Source organism: Odocoileus virginianus, chromosome 27 (genome assembly GCF_023699985.2).
Source record: "Odocoileus virginianus isolate 20LAN1187 ecotype Illinois chromosome 27, Ovbor_1.2, whole genome shotgun sequence".
In the NCBI taxonomy this organism is placed as follows: Eukaryota; Metazoa; Chordata; class Mammalia; order Artiodactyla; family Cervidae; genus Odocoileus; species Odocoileus virginianus.
Window position 1 is genome coordinate 38,277,553 of NC_069700.1, and position 17,916 is coordinate 38,295,468.

At 40.8% G+C, this 17,916-nt stretch overlaps 1 protein-coding gene across 4 annotated transcripts in view; it reads right to left on the minus strand.

Moving 5' to 3' along the window:
- The window catches only part of HMGCLL1 (3-hydroxy-3-methylglutaryl-CoA lyase like 1), a 183,032-nt gene that overhangs the window by 6,735 nt on the left and 158,381 nt on the right, over positions 1-17,916 (minus strand). For all 4 annotated transcript variants that reach the window (XM_020878263.2, XM_020878262.2, XM_070456698.1 and 1 more), the window contains one exon: positions 121-246. In XM_020878263.2, coding sequence (XP_020733922.1) covers positions 121-246 — 126 coding nt within the window. The remainder of the gene's footprint in view (positions 1-120; positions 247-17,916) is intronic.

Sequence of the window (17,916 nt, forward strand, 5' to 3'; positions counted from 1 at the left end):
TTAGGAAAGAGCAAAAGTGCAGTAAAACTTGACCTCAAAGTTGCTTCCCAAATCTGAGATGCATTCCAATTTCAATCTGCAAGGAATGTATGAATATTAAAATATGCTAAGTTACCTTACCGTATTGACCCCCAGGCCATTAAGCATGTAGATCAGATCCTCCGTGGCTACGTTCCCAGAAGCACCTTTTGCATAAGGGCAACCACCTAGTCCGGATACTGCAGAATCCACTACATTAATGCCCATCTGGAAAACAAACCCAAACAACCAAGCTTGTCTCTTTATGGCATGTAAGTTGTTGCATTTCTATTTAACCTGTTCCAAAGAGCAAACAAGGAAAATCTGAACTATGGTCCCACTCTATTCACTTACCCACCTGCCGCTGGAATAGTCTCCAAGGTGGACTTCTTTTCTGACTAATCTTGTCTTTCAGCCTAACAGAAACTCTTAAAAGATCTCAGGAATGACAATAGTCTTAAATCAAAATTGAAATGGTGTTCTGATTGATAATAGAACAAAGGCAGGGGGTGAAGCTTGAAGTAAGATTAATTCATACCTAGGGTGTATTTTCCAATCTAATTTTGAGCTTTATTCTAACAGCCTTGTATAACCAATATGAAATATTTTCAACAGCCTGACCCAAAAAAACAAGATGCCTTAGAAGACAAGTCAGGGGTGTCTATGCGTTTGAAACTGTTTTATGGGGTGAGTTCATCCATTCAATTCACCCATTGTTTATTGATCGGCTGCTTTGATTAATTTGCACACAAAACCTGGATGTTTTGGGAGAAGTGAAGAGACATTTAAGAGGTAGGACATCCACCATCAACAGCTGCACCAGTTCACGTTTACTGGGTTCTCACTAAGTGCTAAGTTCAGTTCACTTCAGTCGCTCAGTCGTGTCCGACTCTTTGCAACCCCATGAACCGCAGCACGCCAGGCCTCCCTGTCCATCACCAACTCCCGGAGTACACCCAAACCCATGTCCATTGAGTGGGTGATGCCATCCAGCCATCTCACCCTCTGTTGTCCCCTTCTCCTCCTGCCCCCAATCTCTCCCAGCATCAGGGTCTTTTCCAATGAGTCAGCTCTTCGCATGAGGTGGCCAAAGTATTGGAGTTTCAGCTACAATCAGTCCTTCCAATGAACACCCAGGACTGATCTCCTTTAGGATGGAGTGCTAGATATAGTATTAATACCATATGATGCTAATTCATAATCCCTACAAAACCCCATGAGGTAGATACTCTTCCATCATTCTCAAATCATAGATGAAGAAACTCAAGCACAGAGGGATCACATAATTTGTCCCAGGTCACCACTGTCTCCAGAGAATTCACACTCTGCTCTGGTCTGTAAGCTCTGGAAACATGAAAGTTGGTTCACATTGTACATCTGGGGAGATCCGAGGCAGACAGTCTCCATGGTCTGGAAAAGCTGTGAAAGACCTGAGCACAAATGGGTCTGAAAAGGAACCCCTGAGATCAGACTCTAATAACTCAAGCAGAGAGGTGAGCAGAGAAGCCCTCCATGGAATGTGACAGCTGGGTAATCAGGAGCCACCTGAGGTCTAACCTGATTCTTCACTCCTGGACATTGGAGAAAATGGCCATGGCCTCATCTAAAACAAGAAGCACCGGGAAGCAGAGATGTGCTGGGTCAGGGGTTCTGAATCACAGAAGCAGAGCCACAAATCGTTGTTGCAACCTCCGTTTCTGATTCTGGAGGTCTGAGCTAGGCCTTGAAAATTTGAATTTTTAACAAGATTCCAGATGCTGTTCTCACTGATGTTCTGGGGAATTGCACTTTCTTTCTCCTTTTCTTTTTTTGATAATATTTTTATTTCAGATTTTCAGAAAATTTGGGAAGAAAGTGCAAAGCATTCCCATACATTACATACCATTTCCCCTACTGTTCACATATTACATCATCATAGTACACTTGTCACAACTAACGAACACATATGATATTATTAACCAAAGTCCACACAGGATGCAGATCTCCTTAGTTTGGAAGCCATTGTCCTCTTTCTGGCCTGGGAACTCATCCGGGTACCACACTGCATTTAGTTATCTTGCTCGGGACGCTGTGGCTGTGGCGTCCTCTCAGCTCTCAGCATTCTTTGTCCTCACTGACCTTGACCATTTTGAGTTGTACCTGTCATGCGTTTTGTGTAATACCTTTTGATGTGGGTTTGTCTTATGTTTTCTCATGGTTAGACTGGAGTCCTAAGCTTTTGTGAGGAGGGCAACACAGAGGAGATGCCATTCTAGACACATCATATCAAAGGTACACCCTACACAGTTATGGTTTATGACTGATGATGTTCACCTTGATCCCATGCCCCATTTTCCATGTGGTACTTTTTGGAAAAAAAAAAAAAAGTCACTATGCGCAGCTCAGATTTAGGAGTGGAGAGTATCTACCTAAATTATTTACAAGTCAGCCATACAGGAGATTTGTCTATTCTGCCATAATCATTTATTTCTTCAAACATTTGTTTACATCAGTAGAGACTCATAGGTATTTATTTAGTGCTTTGCATTGTGTTCCAATATTCCTTTATATGTCTTGTTACTCATGTTGTTTGAGATTTGGCCACTGGGAGCTCATCAATTGGTTCCATCTCCTTTGACATGCTAAGGGGGCTGCATTCTTTTAATCGAAGTGTAGTTGATTTACAATGTTGTGTTAATTTCTGCTGTACAACAAACTGATTCAGATACACACACACACACACACACACACATATTCTTTTTTATATTCTTTTCCATTATGGTCTAAAGGGCTGCCCATTTTTAATAAATTTTCTAGATTTTCCCTTGTGAGATCTAGGTTGTTTACCAATGTTCCCAAGAGCAGAACCATATCCACAACGCAGAGTACTAACCACTATACGATCACGGCCACAGAACCATATCCAAAAGCCATGGATGTCTCTGTGACTAATGCAAGTTGTATGTCTGTCTCCACTTACTATCCTCTGCAACATGGGAAGGTCTATATGGCTCTTCTTCCATTACCACGACCTCTCTCCAAGTTTAATTGTGTTCGGGTGTTAATAACTGACCAGCTTAAGTACTGGTCCATTTAGGACAGTCCACATTTGTGGTGAATCAAAATAGTGAGTATAAGGACTTATGCTCCAGGAGTGAAATCTGAGGAGCGGTCCAGTGGTTGGACAGCACAGTGGTAGGACAGTGGCTCATCGCTGGGAATTAAGCAGTACATCAAATAGTCAGGGACATTCTTCACCCACAGGTTAAAATTTATCTGTTCAGTTGAAATGAATCTATCACTCAAGGAGACAGAAGTTTCGGCGATTTTCAGTCTCTACCAATTATAATCACCTGGGGCCCTTTTAAAAATAACACACAAGCTTCTTCTCCCCAGGATCTCTGTCTGGAAGTGAATCAGCTTTGGTGTTTCTTTAAAGCTCCCCCCTGGTGATTCTCTTGAGTAATTATGTGTGGGAACTCCTGAGGCAAGGTTCTCATCCATCTCAGCCCTTATCAGCTGTGGGTATGAGTGAGCTTTCATTTTGAAGATGCTCTGTACCGAGGAAGCAGAGTTAACCATGATGGATCAACTTTTCAACAAATCAGTTTTTGAAAGGACACTCCTAAAAGTATGTGAAGTAGTGAATGTAAGTAGTATGTGCATGATAGCTGGAAGATAGCTTCAGCCTACCAGGAGAGCTTATGATCTGTAAAATTTTCCATATGTGTATTCAGTTCAGTTGCTCAGTCGTGTCCAACTCTTTGCGACCCCATAAATTGCAGCACGCCAGGCCTACCTGTCCATCACCAACTCCCAGAGTTTACTCAAACTCATGTCCATGAAGTTGGTAATGCCATCCAACCATCTCATCCTCTGTCGTCCCCTTCTCCTCCTGCCTTCAATCTTTCCCAGCATCAGAGTCTTTTCAAATGAGTCAGCTCTTCTCATCAGGTGGCCAAAGTACTAGAGTTTCAGCTTCAGCATGAGTCCTTCCAATGAATATTCAGGACTGATTTCCTTTAGAATGGACTGGTTGGATCTCCTTGCTGTCCACGAGGCTCACAAGAGTCTTCAACACCACAGTTCAAAAGCATCCATTCTTCGGTGCTCAGCTTTCTTTATAGTCCAACTGTCATATCCATCCATGACTACTGGAAAAACCATAGCTTTGACTAGATGGACCTTTGTTGGCAAAGTAATGTCTCTGCTTTTTAATATGCTGTCTAGGTTGGTCACAGCTTTTCTTCCAAGGAGCAAGTGTATGTATATTAGACTTCGATAAATAACAATGACAAAAAGGAAGTGTTGTTGGAACTGAAGGTAAACAGGAAAACTTAAACTGGTAGGAAGATGAATGCGAATTTTTTTTCTATTGTGCAATTAACTTATAATTATTCTTATTTACCAATATCTATCATGCTAGACATTCCTGTCAAAATAGTTCTTCCCTGGAATAGTTCACAAATCTTAAGTAAATAATGAGGCAAAAAATAGAAACAAATAGATGCATATGGGCTTCCCTGGTGGCTCAGATGGTAAAGGATCCGCCTACAATTTGGGAGCTTTGGGGTTCGATCCCTGGGTTGGGAAGATCCCCTGGTGGAGGGCATGGTAGCCCACTCCAGTACTCTTCCCTGGAGAGCCCCATGGACAGAGGAGACTTGGAGGCTACAGCGGAGCCATGGGGCTGCAAAGAGTCGGACATGACTGAGCGATTAAGTACAGGGTGAGTGTATATGTCTCAGCCATGAAACACATCCCCTTACACATAGACTTATTACAGTATATTTTATACAGATAAAAATTAGAAAACCATCCTAATGTCTGTAATTGGGGCTAATTTAAATTAATTAAGGCACAGTTGTAAAAATGGAATGATAAATACTTTGTAAATGCATAGTTAAGGGAAAGAAACAGATTGTAAAACATTATAACAGTGTATGCAATCATAATCCCATTTTCTAAAAAAAAAGAATTTGGATGATAATATCAAAATGCTAAGAGTGGTGATCAATGAGTTGCATGTCATTTATTTTATTTTAATTCTTTTTATCTTTGTTTTCGAATGACCCCACAATGAATGTAATTATATATATAAAATTAGAAAAAGAAAGGCTTCTGCAAACTGTAGCCTGTGACAGACTGACAGTAAATAAATCAGAGTGGGAATAAATAAACCTAGGGCTGAATTCCTTGATTAACAACATTATTTTGCAACTAATTGGTCTTTCTAGGATTTGAGACTGCAGGCTAATATGTGTACATAATCTCATAAGAGCAGACATGATCTGGGGGAAAGGCTCTCTGAAAAATGGTTCTTCCTTCTTTCCTGCCATCACATTCGCTCTGGAACACATGATGTTTCTGTGAGCATTAGTCACAAATTAATTGAATCAATTCTAAAAGCAGTATGTGGATTTCAAGTTTCAATAGCTAATTTAAAGAGCCTATTAAAGTATACCTTACCTATGAAGAAGACTACTAAAATATGTGTTCCTTTTAAAGTCTCTTCAAAAAACAGAAACAAAACAAATCACAATCATTTAAAACTCGAACTTTCAGGACTTCCACGGTGGTACAGTGGTGAAGACAGCCTTCCAATGCAGCGGACATGGGTCCAGGCCCGGGGTGGGAGCCTCAGATCTCACAGGCCTGCACTCCGCAAGAGGCTGCACGCTGCAACTAAGGCCTGACACAGACAAATAATCTTAAAAAATAAAAACAGAACTTCCTACCCACTGTCCTCTCAACTCTGACCTCTATTAAATGTGTGATTCTTTCCCCCGCCAAAAAACATCTTCTCAATGGACAGTGTTACCCACACAATAACTTAGATGGCTTTATTTATGAACAAGCTGCTTTGGAAATTTCTAGTCATAGTCATCTAAGAAAATGTGACTCCACTGTGTATGTTTTCTTTATCTGTTTCGGTGTCCTATTAGAAATGGTACACAATACAATGTAAACAAATTCTTAACAGAGCAAGAAGAAATTTGTTTTCCTCATCTGTTATTTATGGTAAATAGAGGAAACATACGGTACTTTACTATTGAAATCATAGTATTATAGTAAATGCATTACATTTACAACAATATCATGTATTTGTTAGTAGATGTGCCGCATGGCTGGTTTTACCATACAAGAGCCTGCATTAAAAGATTATTCTTAGATATTTCTTTACCTATGTCTCCAAACCTAAAACACTGCTTTCAGATTTTCAGTTCCCCAGTGTGTGTGAGTCTGTGTATATAAGCACACAAGCACAGATGATTTTCTGCACCGTCCAGTATGTTGCAAAAACAAAGGACTTGGGTTTTGTTTTAAAAGAAATATTTTTGGATCAACAACCACAAGGTGGCGATGTAACACCAAAATCCACCAAGTGAAAGTCAAGCATTGAAATGCCACTGGGTTTCAGCTCAGAAATGGCAAATATGAAAGTAAACAGATTTATATTATGCAAATAAATATTTTTCTTACTTTAAAATAAGGAGACTTTTACTAATGGTGTATAACACATAAAATGCGGTTTTTGTATTATTCTTCCTTTGACTTCAGCATGTTTATTGAGCACATTCTATGTGCCAGGGACTTGGATACATACACAGCCCTGTAGCACATGGAGATTAGTGTTAGAAATTAAAATTACTATATATTTGCTCTGTCACTGAGAAATAGTTCACTATTAGCAAATGAGAAACCATTCTCTCTAGAACTCAGGAAGTTAATTCTCCCTAAAAATGAAATAAACCCAAAACTCAAAGGATGAAGGTGACCGAGGCTCCCAATTTCCTCAGCGTCATGATCAGAGCTGTTAACCCAGTGACACAGGTTATCCCAAGCCTTGTGAGTAGAGCTGTGAGCTCCATCTGCTTGAGCCCCCAGACATGTACCAGGACTGCAGGCTGAGGAAAAGGCAAAATACGGGAAAAAAAGCTAGTTCTGGAAACTGGCAGATTATCTATATAGATATAGCATGAGCATTATCACTCTGTACTGCAATATCATATAAGCTCTGAGGAATGTTATTTTTTTTTAATTTCGCATAGTGGCTAGATGCCCAGATCACACTGATATGTCTGATATATAACTGAAAATATCACCTTGAGTTTTTCTCAGTACTGTAAGAACTTATTCTCCAAATAAAACTGAAAAATATGAGAAGACAAATTAAAGATATCGTCTTCCAAAATGTATAATCTTCCATATGTGTCTGATTTTCCAAATATCTCTGATAGGGAAATGATTCATTTGGGGATTTAAGTTACTCATGGGGAAAAAGACAAATATTCATGTAAGAGAAAATATTTTAAAAATATACCCATTTTCCTGATATTTGTTCCCCTTCACTTCTTCCTCACAGCTAACATTCCTGCCAACAGAGTTTCATAATTATCCACACGTGAGTGCTATTTCTCCCCCAGTGGCCAGGCCAGTGTCACTAGTGGGGTCACAGCATTCTTTCCAAGGAGCCCAGATCTTGCCCTGAGATGCTTCCCATCCATCACTCTAAAGAGTTACCATATTCAGTTACAGTACCAACTACTTGCCATTCATGTGTACTGTGAACATACCATACTTTGAAAACCTCAGACAATAACCATTGGCATACATGAATAAAGCCCACTGTTTTCAACCACAGAAATTATACACCAACATTGGCATGTAAATCATGATGCCCTGCTGTTGGGGTAAGTAAGCTAACATGATGGATTACCAATGCTTTCATAGACCGTATCTCACCTCTGAAAAGGCTTTCCCACATGCTTCCTTTTACCCTGCCTCACCACACATGAGAGATTATATTCATACTTTCATTTCGTATACTGCAAATTGAGACAGAAAGAAGAGTGTGTACATAGGAAGGCACAAGAAAATGGAAAAAATAGGTAAAGAAATTCTCGGTTTCAGTAGATTGAGAAATACTCAATACCATCATTGAACACTGAAGGCTTATTTTATCACATACACCTTGTCACACGCGTCACATATGGTAAAGCGCCACAGAGTCAGAGCTAAGTGCACGGGAAGTCATGCTCCTTTGCTGATGAGGAAACTGAGGCTTAGAGAAGACAAGTGGGGGTCAGTGCTTCACGCAGTGCATGTGAGGCAGACTATAACAGCTGCAATATCTGTGTGCTTACAGTTCAGGATTGATAGTTTATGCGCCATACACACTATGTGCATATTCATTGACAGGGGCTTCACTAAAGGCTTTACACAATGGTTGCGTTTAATCCCTGTAACAACTCCAGGGGCACAGCTGTGAATTAGGAAGACAGCCACTGACAAATCAAAAGACTTCCTTTTCTGAAGATGTGGTGCAAATATACAATAGAATATTATTCAGTGACCAAAAGAAGGAAATGAGGCCATTTGCAGCAACGTGAACGGACCTAGAGATGATCATACTAAGTGAGGTCAGAAAGAGAAAGACCAATGCCGCACGATACCACTTACATGTGAGATCTAGAATAATGATGCAGATGAATTTATATACAACATAGAAACAGACTCACAGACTTCGAAAACAAACCTGTGGTTACTAAAGGAGAATGGTGGGGAATAAATTAGGAGATTGGGATTACATGTATACACTACTATATATAAAGCAGATAATCAGTAAGGACTTACCATATAGCTCAGGGAGCTCTGCTCAGTATTCTGTAATAAGCTACAAGGGAAAAGAATCTGAAAAAGGATATATGTACACATATATATATATATACAGACTTCATGTATATACATATGTATGTATATGTGTATACATAGAACTGAATATATGCATATATGTTTACATAGAACTGAATCGCTTTACTGTACATGCCAAACTAACATAGCACTATAAATCAACTTTCTCCAACATAAAATAAAATTTTTAAAAAGAATAAAAGCAGGAAAAAAGACTTTCATTTTCTCATCAACCTAACTTCAACTTTCTGAAAAGTTTCTACAGAACTCAACATTATCAAGAAACTTGAGGAAGTAAATGATTGTTGTCCCAGTGATTGCATTTCTAGGAAGCTAGCCCAAGAAAACAACCAGAAATGTTAGCAGAGATTTATGTTCAAGCATGGCTATTTTTTGTATCATTATTTGTAATAGTGGAAAAAAAGCATAACTGAAATGTCCAATAATAGGAAGACAGTTGAAAGTTACATAAGATAGACTTTCACGTGACAAATTGTTTTGAAGTATGTATAATGGTACGGTCCTTTTCATCATAGGGGACTGGAATGCAAAAGTAGGAAGTCAAGAGATACTTGGAGTAACAGGCAAATTTGGCCTTGGAGTACAAAACAAATGAGGGAAAAGGCTAACAGAGCTTGGCCAAAAGAACACACTGGTCAGAGCAAACACCCTCTTCCAACAACACAAGAGACAACTCTACACATGGACATCACCAGATGGTCAATACTGAAATCACATTGATTATATTCTTTGCAGCCAAAGAAGGAGAAGCTCCATACAGTCAGCTAAACAAGACCAGGAGCTGACTGCGGCTCATATCATGAACTCCTCAGTGCAAAATTTAACTTAAACTGAAGAAAGTAGGGAAAACCACTAGATCATTCGGGTATGACCTAAAGCAAATCCCTTATGATTATACAGTGAAAGTGACAAATAGATTCAAGGGGTTAGATCTGATAGAGTGCCTAAAGAACTATGGATGGAGGTTTGTGACATTGTACAGGAGGCAGTGATCGAGACCCTCCCAAAGAAAAAGAAATGCAAAAAGGCAAACTGGCTGTCTGAGGAGGCCTTACAAATAGCTGAGAAAAGAAGAGAAGCTAAAGGCAAAGGAGAAAACAAAAGATATGTCCATCTGAATGTAGAATTTCAAAGAATAGCAAGGAGAGATAAGAAAGCCTTCCTCAGTGATCAGAGCAAAGAAATGGAAGAAAACAAATGGGAAAGACTAGAGATCTCTTCAAGAAAATCAGAGATACCAAGGGAACATTTCATGCAAAGATGGGCTCAATAAAGGACAGAAATGGTATGGACCTAATAGAAGCAGAAGATATTAAGAAGAGGTGGCAAGAATACACAGAAGAACTATACAAAGAAGATCTTAATGACCCAGATAACCAAGATGATGTGATCACTCACCTAGAGCCAGACATCCTGGAGTATGAAGTCAAGTGGGCCTTAGGGAAGCATCACTATGAACAAAGCTAGTGGAGATGATGGAATTCCAGCTGAGCTATTTCAAATCCTAAATGATGATGCTGTTAAGTTGCTGCATTCAATATACCAGCAATTCAATATGCTCAGCAGTGGCCACAGGACTGGAAAAGGTCAGTTTTCATTCCAAACCCAAAGAAAGGCAAGGCTGAAGAATGTTCAAACTACTGCACAACTGCACTCATCTCACACACTAGCAAAGTAACGCTCAAAATTCTCCAAATGAGGCTTCAACAGTATGTGAACTGAGACCTTTCAGATGTATAAGCTAGATTTAGAAAAGGCAGAGGACCCAGAAATCAAATTGCCAACAGTTGTTGGATCACAGAAAAAGCAATAGAGTTCCAGAAAAACATCTACTTCTGCTTTATTAACTACTCCTAAGCCTTTGACTGTGTGGACCACAACAGACTGTAGAAAATTCTTAAAGAGATGGGAATACCAGACCACCTTACCTGCCTCCTGAGTAATCTGTATGCAGTTCAAGAAACAACAGTTAGAACTGGACATGGAACAACAGACTGGTTCCAAATTGGGAAAGGAGTGCATCAAGGTTGTATACTGTCACCCTGCTTATTTAACTTATATGCAGATTGCATCAAGTAAAATGTCAGGCTGGATGAAGCACAAACTGGAATCAAGATTGCTGGGAGAAATATCAATAACCTCAGATATGCAGATGACATCACTCTTATGGCAGAAAGCAAAGAGGTACTGAAGAGCCTCTTGATGAAAGTGAAAGAGGAGAGAGAAAAAGTTGGCTTAAAACTCAACATTCAAAAAACTAAGATCATGGCATCCGGTCCCATCACTGCATGTCAAATAGATGGGAAAACAATGGAAACAGTAACAGACTTTATTTTGGGGGGCTGCAAAATCACTGCAGATGGTGACTGCAGACATGAAATTAAAAGACATTTGCTCCCTGGAAGAAAAGCTATGACAAACCTAGATAGCATATTAAAAAGCAGAGACATTACTTTGCCAACAAATGTCCATCTAGTCAAAGCTATGGTTTTTCCAGTAGTAATGTATGGATGTGAGAGTTGGACCATAAAGAAAGTTGAGTGCTGAAGAATTGATGCTTTTGAACTGTGTGTTGGAGAAGACTCTTGAGAGTCCCTTGGACTACAAGTCCATCCTAAGGAAATCAGTCGTGAATGTTCATTGGAAGGATTGATGCTGAAGCTGAAGCCCCAATACTTTGTTCACCTGATGCAAAGGACTGACTCCTTGGAAAAGACCCTGATGCTGGGAAAGACTGAAGGCAGGAGGAGAAGGGGAAGACAGAGGATGCGATGCTTGGATGGCATCACTGACTTGATGGACATGAGTTTGTGCAAGCTCAGGGAGTTGGTGATGGACAGGGAAGCCTGGCCTGCTGTAGTCCATGGGGTCGCAAAGTGTCAGACATGACTGAGCGACTGAACTGACTGAGTGATAATGGTATGGAAAAATGATAATAAGAAAATGGAAGAGGGATTTCCTTGGTGGTCCAGTGGCTAAGACTCCACACTTCAACTCACACAGGCCCAAGGCCAATCTAGCATCAGTGAACTAGATCCTACATGTGGCAGCTGAAAATCTTGCCTGTCTCAACAAAGATCAAAGATCCCACACGCCCACAACTAAGACCCAGTGCAGCCAAATAGATAATTTTTTTAAAAAATGAAAAAAATAAGCAAATGAAAGATAAAAGAATAGGATAGTAACTATGCTTGGTATAATTCATTTGTATTTCTAGATTTCTAACAATTTGTTGTTGTTGTTATGTACTGCTCGTAATTAGGACAAATGAGTCATATTCATGAATGTGTGCCCTTCTTTCTCAATCATTTCCTTCTCCTGCCAAGACAACACCCAAGAATAGCTCTGGTCCATCATAGGCTCCATTTTCTCATTTCAACTTCAATCCAAATCCTACCGACGCCTCTTTTGAGGATCATCTCCTCTTGCCTATTCTTGAGTAGATATGGCTGGCTCCATCTTCAGTTACCATTCATGCTTTCTAATCTACTGGCACAAAATAATTAGACCCGTTCTCCTTAAATTTCGTTGAGCATATGATTTCAGTTGATAGTCTAAGGGTGGGGTCTGAGCCTCTGCCTTTCAAACCACTCCCAGATTATACCAAGGTGGATGATCTCAGAACACAAAGATCAACTTTCTTTCTAGAAACCTCTCAGGAGTCAACCCCACCCCCTCCAGTGACCACAGTGGCTCCGCATGCAGCGTTTCTTATAACGAAGCCTCAGGAGTATCAGATTCACTTGAGTTAAAACTACCTATTTAAAAATTCAGATTTCTGTGCCCCACCCTGAAATCTGATGTTTTTCATGTAAAGCTCAAGTATGTGCATTGTTTCGCACTGCAAGGTGACTCTTATCGATAATAAAGCTGGAAAATCTCTAACCTTTGAATTTAGCTGTTCACCCGTGGCATACAGTGCTGGTTCTTCACCAAAACGCCTGTCTCCTTCTCCCCCAGGATGCAGCTGGACATCACCAAACCACCCTCCTGTGCAGGCGAGCCTGCATGAATGAGGCTTAGCCATGCCTCGCGAGCAAAGAGACGCAGCCCGCTTCCAGACAGGGTCCCTCCAGAAGCTACCCGTCTCTTCTGTATTAATGGTCAAAGGCCCATGATAGTGAGGCTGGATGGAGTGGGGAGCCACACAGTGAGGAGGGCCAGGCCCCTGAGCAGCCCCCCGGAGGAAAGAGCCTGCGGCCAGGAGCAATGCCGTGGGCCATCTGAAGAGTAAGGGACAGATGTCCCTGCGATTCTCTCTGTTCTATTTGGTCCAGGTTGCATTTTTTCTTTTGTTTTTTAAGTTTTATTGGAGTATAGTTGCGTTACAACGTTGTGTTGGTCTCTCCTAGACAGCCAAGTGGCTCAGTCATACATATACATACGCCCTCTGTTGTTGGATTTTCTTCCCATTTAGTTCTCCACAGCCCTGAGCTCTACAGTAGGTTCTCATTAGTTATCTATTTTTCCTTCTTTTTTCTTTTTCTATCTTTGATTTTCTTAACTGAGCATCTTTTATGATTCTATTTTATCTCCTCCTTAATATTTCTATCTTTAATTGTTGAGTAGTTACCCCATGGTTTACAGTATAACTTAATACAATTAAATGAATACAATTCACCTTATTTAATTAATAATAGCCTACTTTCGAAGAGCTATCCACATGGACAGAAGGACCTCACAGTGTCATATACAATATATTCTCAATTCCTTCCACTCATCCTTTGTATTACTGTTTCCCAACCATTTACTTTTACATATATAAACACATAATACATTGCTCTCAGAGCAATTAAAAATAAGAAAATAATAATTTCATCTTGATTTATTTCATTTCTGAATTCTTTGAAGGAACTTCTCTAGGAAACAACAGTAGAGATTCAAATCCTGGCATTTAGTGAACACATTTTTTGGAATTAGAAGAAGGAAGATTAATTAGCTAAGGGGGAAGTCCAATGTCACAGAACAGGGTGGACATTTCCCTAACTACACTACACTGATGCTTGCTGAACATAGTTAAGGAAAATGAGACCTGATAAAATTGATTGGATTTCATGCTATTGGGAATGAGCTGTTTCAACAGAGACAGAACAGGGGTGAAGTGGCAATGGATTCAAAAACAGACGGAGAACCTACAGCCTCGAGCTTCTAAGATTGGTTTCAAGAGATAGACTTATGCTTGAATGTGCTCGGCGACCTGTTAGCTGTGTGATCTTGAGGGTGTCACTTTATCTCTCTGTTCACCCAGCTGTAAAATGAATTTAATAGCACTAATGCACAGACTTGCTCAGGATACAATGTGATGTTCCATGGAAAACCCATATCCCACAGCTGGGTACATAACTTGAGAAGTCTTGGTTTTCACAGGCATAAGTCAAGGAGATAGAGGCAGTTAAGGATGTGGATGTGTTAAATGAAGCAGGGAGCTGGGGCAGAATATAGCAAGGGAGGCGTGGAAACGGAGACACAGGTGAGCTGGAAGCCATAAAGGACAGAATTATCGAGTGGGAGTCAAGACTGAGGCTGCACTAGATGAGAAATTAACAAGAAACACACAGTGGGTCTGCCCTGGCGCTCCAGTGCAAGGGGACATGGCGTTGGTCCCTGGCCAGGGACTAAGATCCCACATACTGTGTGGCTTTCGTTATAAATAAAATCAAGGAAACAAACACTTTGGGAAGTGGGGATGAGTTTGAGATTAGGGCAGAAACATGGAGCTGAGCCAGGAAATCATGGAGAACAGCGTGCTATGAGGTGGGACAGAAGGAGGGGCCAGGCAGAGCGACAGACTGGTGAAGGGACAGTGACCTCGACGCTTCCAAGGAGAATCAATACTCAGTCTTCTCAGAAACACAGTAACTAGGCTCATCGGCTGGGAGTTCCGGAAAGAGTTGACCATTGCATTCCAGTTCCAGTTTGCTCTCACAATGCCTTCTGCAAGAGCACAAAAGTGATGGATGGAGACCATGGTAACAAAATGAGAAGGAGGAAGGAAAGGGGATGGATGGATGACTCACACTGTCAACAAGGAAGATCTTGTATCTACAAAGGTGGAGTCTCCATGAATTTTTTTCATAACAATCTACAAATCAGATATTCACAGCCAGAATTAATCTCAAAAATATACAAGCAGCTCATACAGCTCAACTCCAGAAAAATAAATGACCCAATCAAAAAGTGGGTCAAAGAACTAAACAAACATTTCTCCAAAGAAGACATATAGATGGCTAACAAATACATGAAAAGATGCTCAACATCACTCATTACCAGAGAAATGCAAATCAAAACCACAATGAGGTACCCTCTCACGCCAGTCAGAATGGCTGCTATGCAAAAGTCTACAAGCAATAAATGCTGGAGAGGGTGTGGAGAAAAGGGAACCCTCTTACACTGTTGGTGGGAATGCAAACTAGTACAGCCACTATGGAGAACAGTGTGGAGATTCCTTAATAAACTGGAAATAGAACTGCCGTATGACTAAGCAATCCCACTCCTGGGCATACACACTAAGGAAAGCAGAACTAAAAGAGACACACATACCCCAATGTTCATTGCAGCACTGTTTATAATAGCCAGGATGTGGAAGCAACCTAGATGCCCATCAGCAGATAAATGGATAAGAAAGCTGTGGTACATATACACAGTGGAATGTTACTCAGCCATTAAAAAGAATTCATTTGAATCAGTTCTAATGAGGTAGATGAAACTGGAGCCTATTATACAGAGTGAAGTAAGTCAGAAGAAAAACACCAATACAGTATATTAACCAATATATATGAAATTTAGAAAGATGGTAATGATAACCCTATATGTGAGAGAGCAAAAGAGACACAGATGTAGAGAACAGACTTTTGGACTCTGTGAGAGAAGGGGAGGGTGGGATGTTCTGAGAGAACAACATTGAAACATGTATATTATCAAGTGTGAAACAGATCAGCAGTGCAGGTTGGATGCATGAGACAGGGTGCTCTGGGCCGGTGCACTGGGACAACCCAGAGGGATGTGGGACAGGGGTTCGGGATGGGGGACACATGTACACCCATGGCTGATTTATGTCAATATATGGCAAAAACCAAATATTGTGAAGTAATTAGCCTCCAATTAAAATAAATACATTAATTTAAAAAATCCCATATATGCTTGATTGATTTCGGTTTAAAGGGAAGGAACTAAGCTCCAGAGCTCTTCGGGGGGTCCCCAAAAGTCACAGAGGTGGCAGGGCTGCATCTGGAACTCAAGCCTTTGTGCCACTCAGGCCTTCGTGCTTCTGGAGCTGCGCTGGTAGGAGGTAAGTTATTTCTACTTTCTAAATGGATGTTCGTGGGAGGCCTGCCTAATGTTGTGAAAATATAACTAAATGTTCAAAAAACAAAAGAGAGTGTTCAGAGAAAAAGAATGGGAAGCCCAGTGGTGCTGACAAAGAACCAGCCATGCTATTAACACTTACAAACCAGGCAGGGTGGTGAGAATGGGAAGATGACACCTTTTTTTCCTTTTTAAGTCAAAGCAGCAATCAATACATATTAGCATAGTGAAATCAAGAACTTCAAGATACCTCACTCCATGATACCCTCAGTACATGGCATAATGCCAAGAACAGAATAAGTTACTGTTGAAATGCTTTTCAAAGAATAACTGAACAAATGAGGCGCAGGGAATAAAATGTTAGCAGTACCAACCCCCGAGTGCAAGGACATTTGAACTGAACTTGATCCAACCCAAATGGAGAGACAGAACAAGGTGTCGAGGATAGCAAAATCAATGAGACGTTTCAGTGGACCAGTGCGTATTTTGCTTGCTCCCTAAACCTTCTTCTCTTGAAAATGCCTTCTCATAATGACAGGATTATGGAACCTGCTTATTTGCTCAGTCACTATTACTCTTGGCGCAGCTATTGGAACGGAAATTGAGTCAATCATGGGCTCCTCCCCCAGAATGTGGAGCAGAGACAAAGACAGGCTCTATCTTTCTAAGAGATGAGATGTACAACATAGGAGCTATAGACAAGTACTGCAAATGTGGGAGACCTGGATTCGATCTCTGGGTTGGAAAGATCCCCTGGAAAGGGAATGATTACGCACTCCAGTATTCTGGCCTGGAGAATCCCATGGGCTGAGGGGCCTGGTGGGCTACAGTCCATGGGGTCGCAGAGTCAGACCCAGCTGAGCGACTTTCACACACACACACAGACATGCACAATGAGAAGCAGAGAAATTTGGTCTGTAATTGGGGGCGGAATGGGATATCTGAATTGGAGAGATGCCACTTGAATTCCAGACAGTTTTTTGGTCCTTCCTGAGCTCCAGCATCATAGTCTCCCCACCTTTGTTTCTGAAATAACATTTAATGAGAGCTGTGCCAAACAACAATGCAGTGATGCTAGGACACAGTCACATTACTATCATCCCCATTCCGTACGTGCGGAGCTTGAGCCACAGAATGTGCAGAGTGATATGTTCTGGGCAAATGGTGAGAGCTGAGACTCAGGGCCAGGGTGACTGCTTCCAAGTCTCAGCTCACTACTTGTCTTCATCCTTTAAGAAGTTTCCCATTCACACCCTTAATTCCTCACAACACCATCTCTCTTTTTTTTTTTTTTTTTTTTGCTTAGGTCAGCTTGAGTTGTCTGCTGCTAACTGACACCTCCTTCAGCTAATGGCCTGGCAGAGAAAATACTCACAAATACAAAGAACTTGATGCAGTGTGTGGTAGTTATTATGAAAATTACAAATAAAGCTATTTAGGAACATCAGAAAGATGGTTTCTGTATCTTATCTAGAAGCAAGAATGGGTGGGGCTAGGTGAAGTTTGATGACTGGCTTGGTGCTGAATTGGCCCTTGAAGGATGTTGACATATGGGGGATTGCAAGGAGAAGGGATATTCTACGGGGAGGGAACAGCTTGAGAAAATACATAGATGATGAATGGGTCAAGGGTTCACTGAGATTTTAAGGAGATTTACTGTATGTATGGAGACTTGGGGTGTGGGTGGAGTGGAGCTCCCAATCATGGGAGGTCCTGCATGCCATTCTGCAGGAGCTAAACGTTATTCTCCGGGAAATAAAGACCTACTTAAAGTTCATGAATAATTGTGCCACCGTCAGCATTTTGCTTCAAACAGATTTTGTTAGCAAGGGAATGATAGCTGAGATGGATACAGAGTTGAGAAATATCCAAATACAAATACCAGTCAGAAACTCAGTG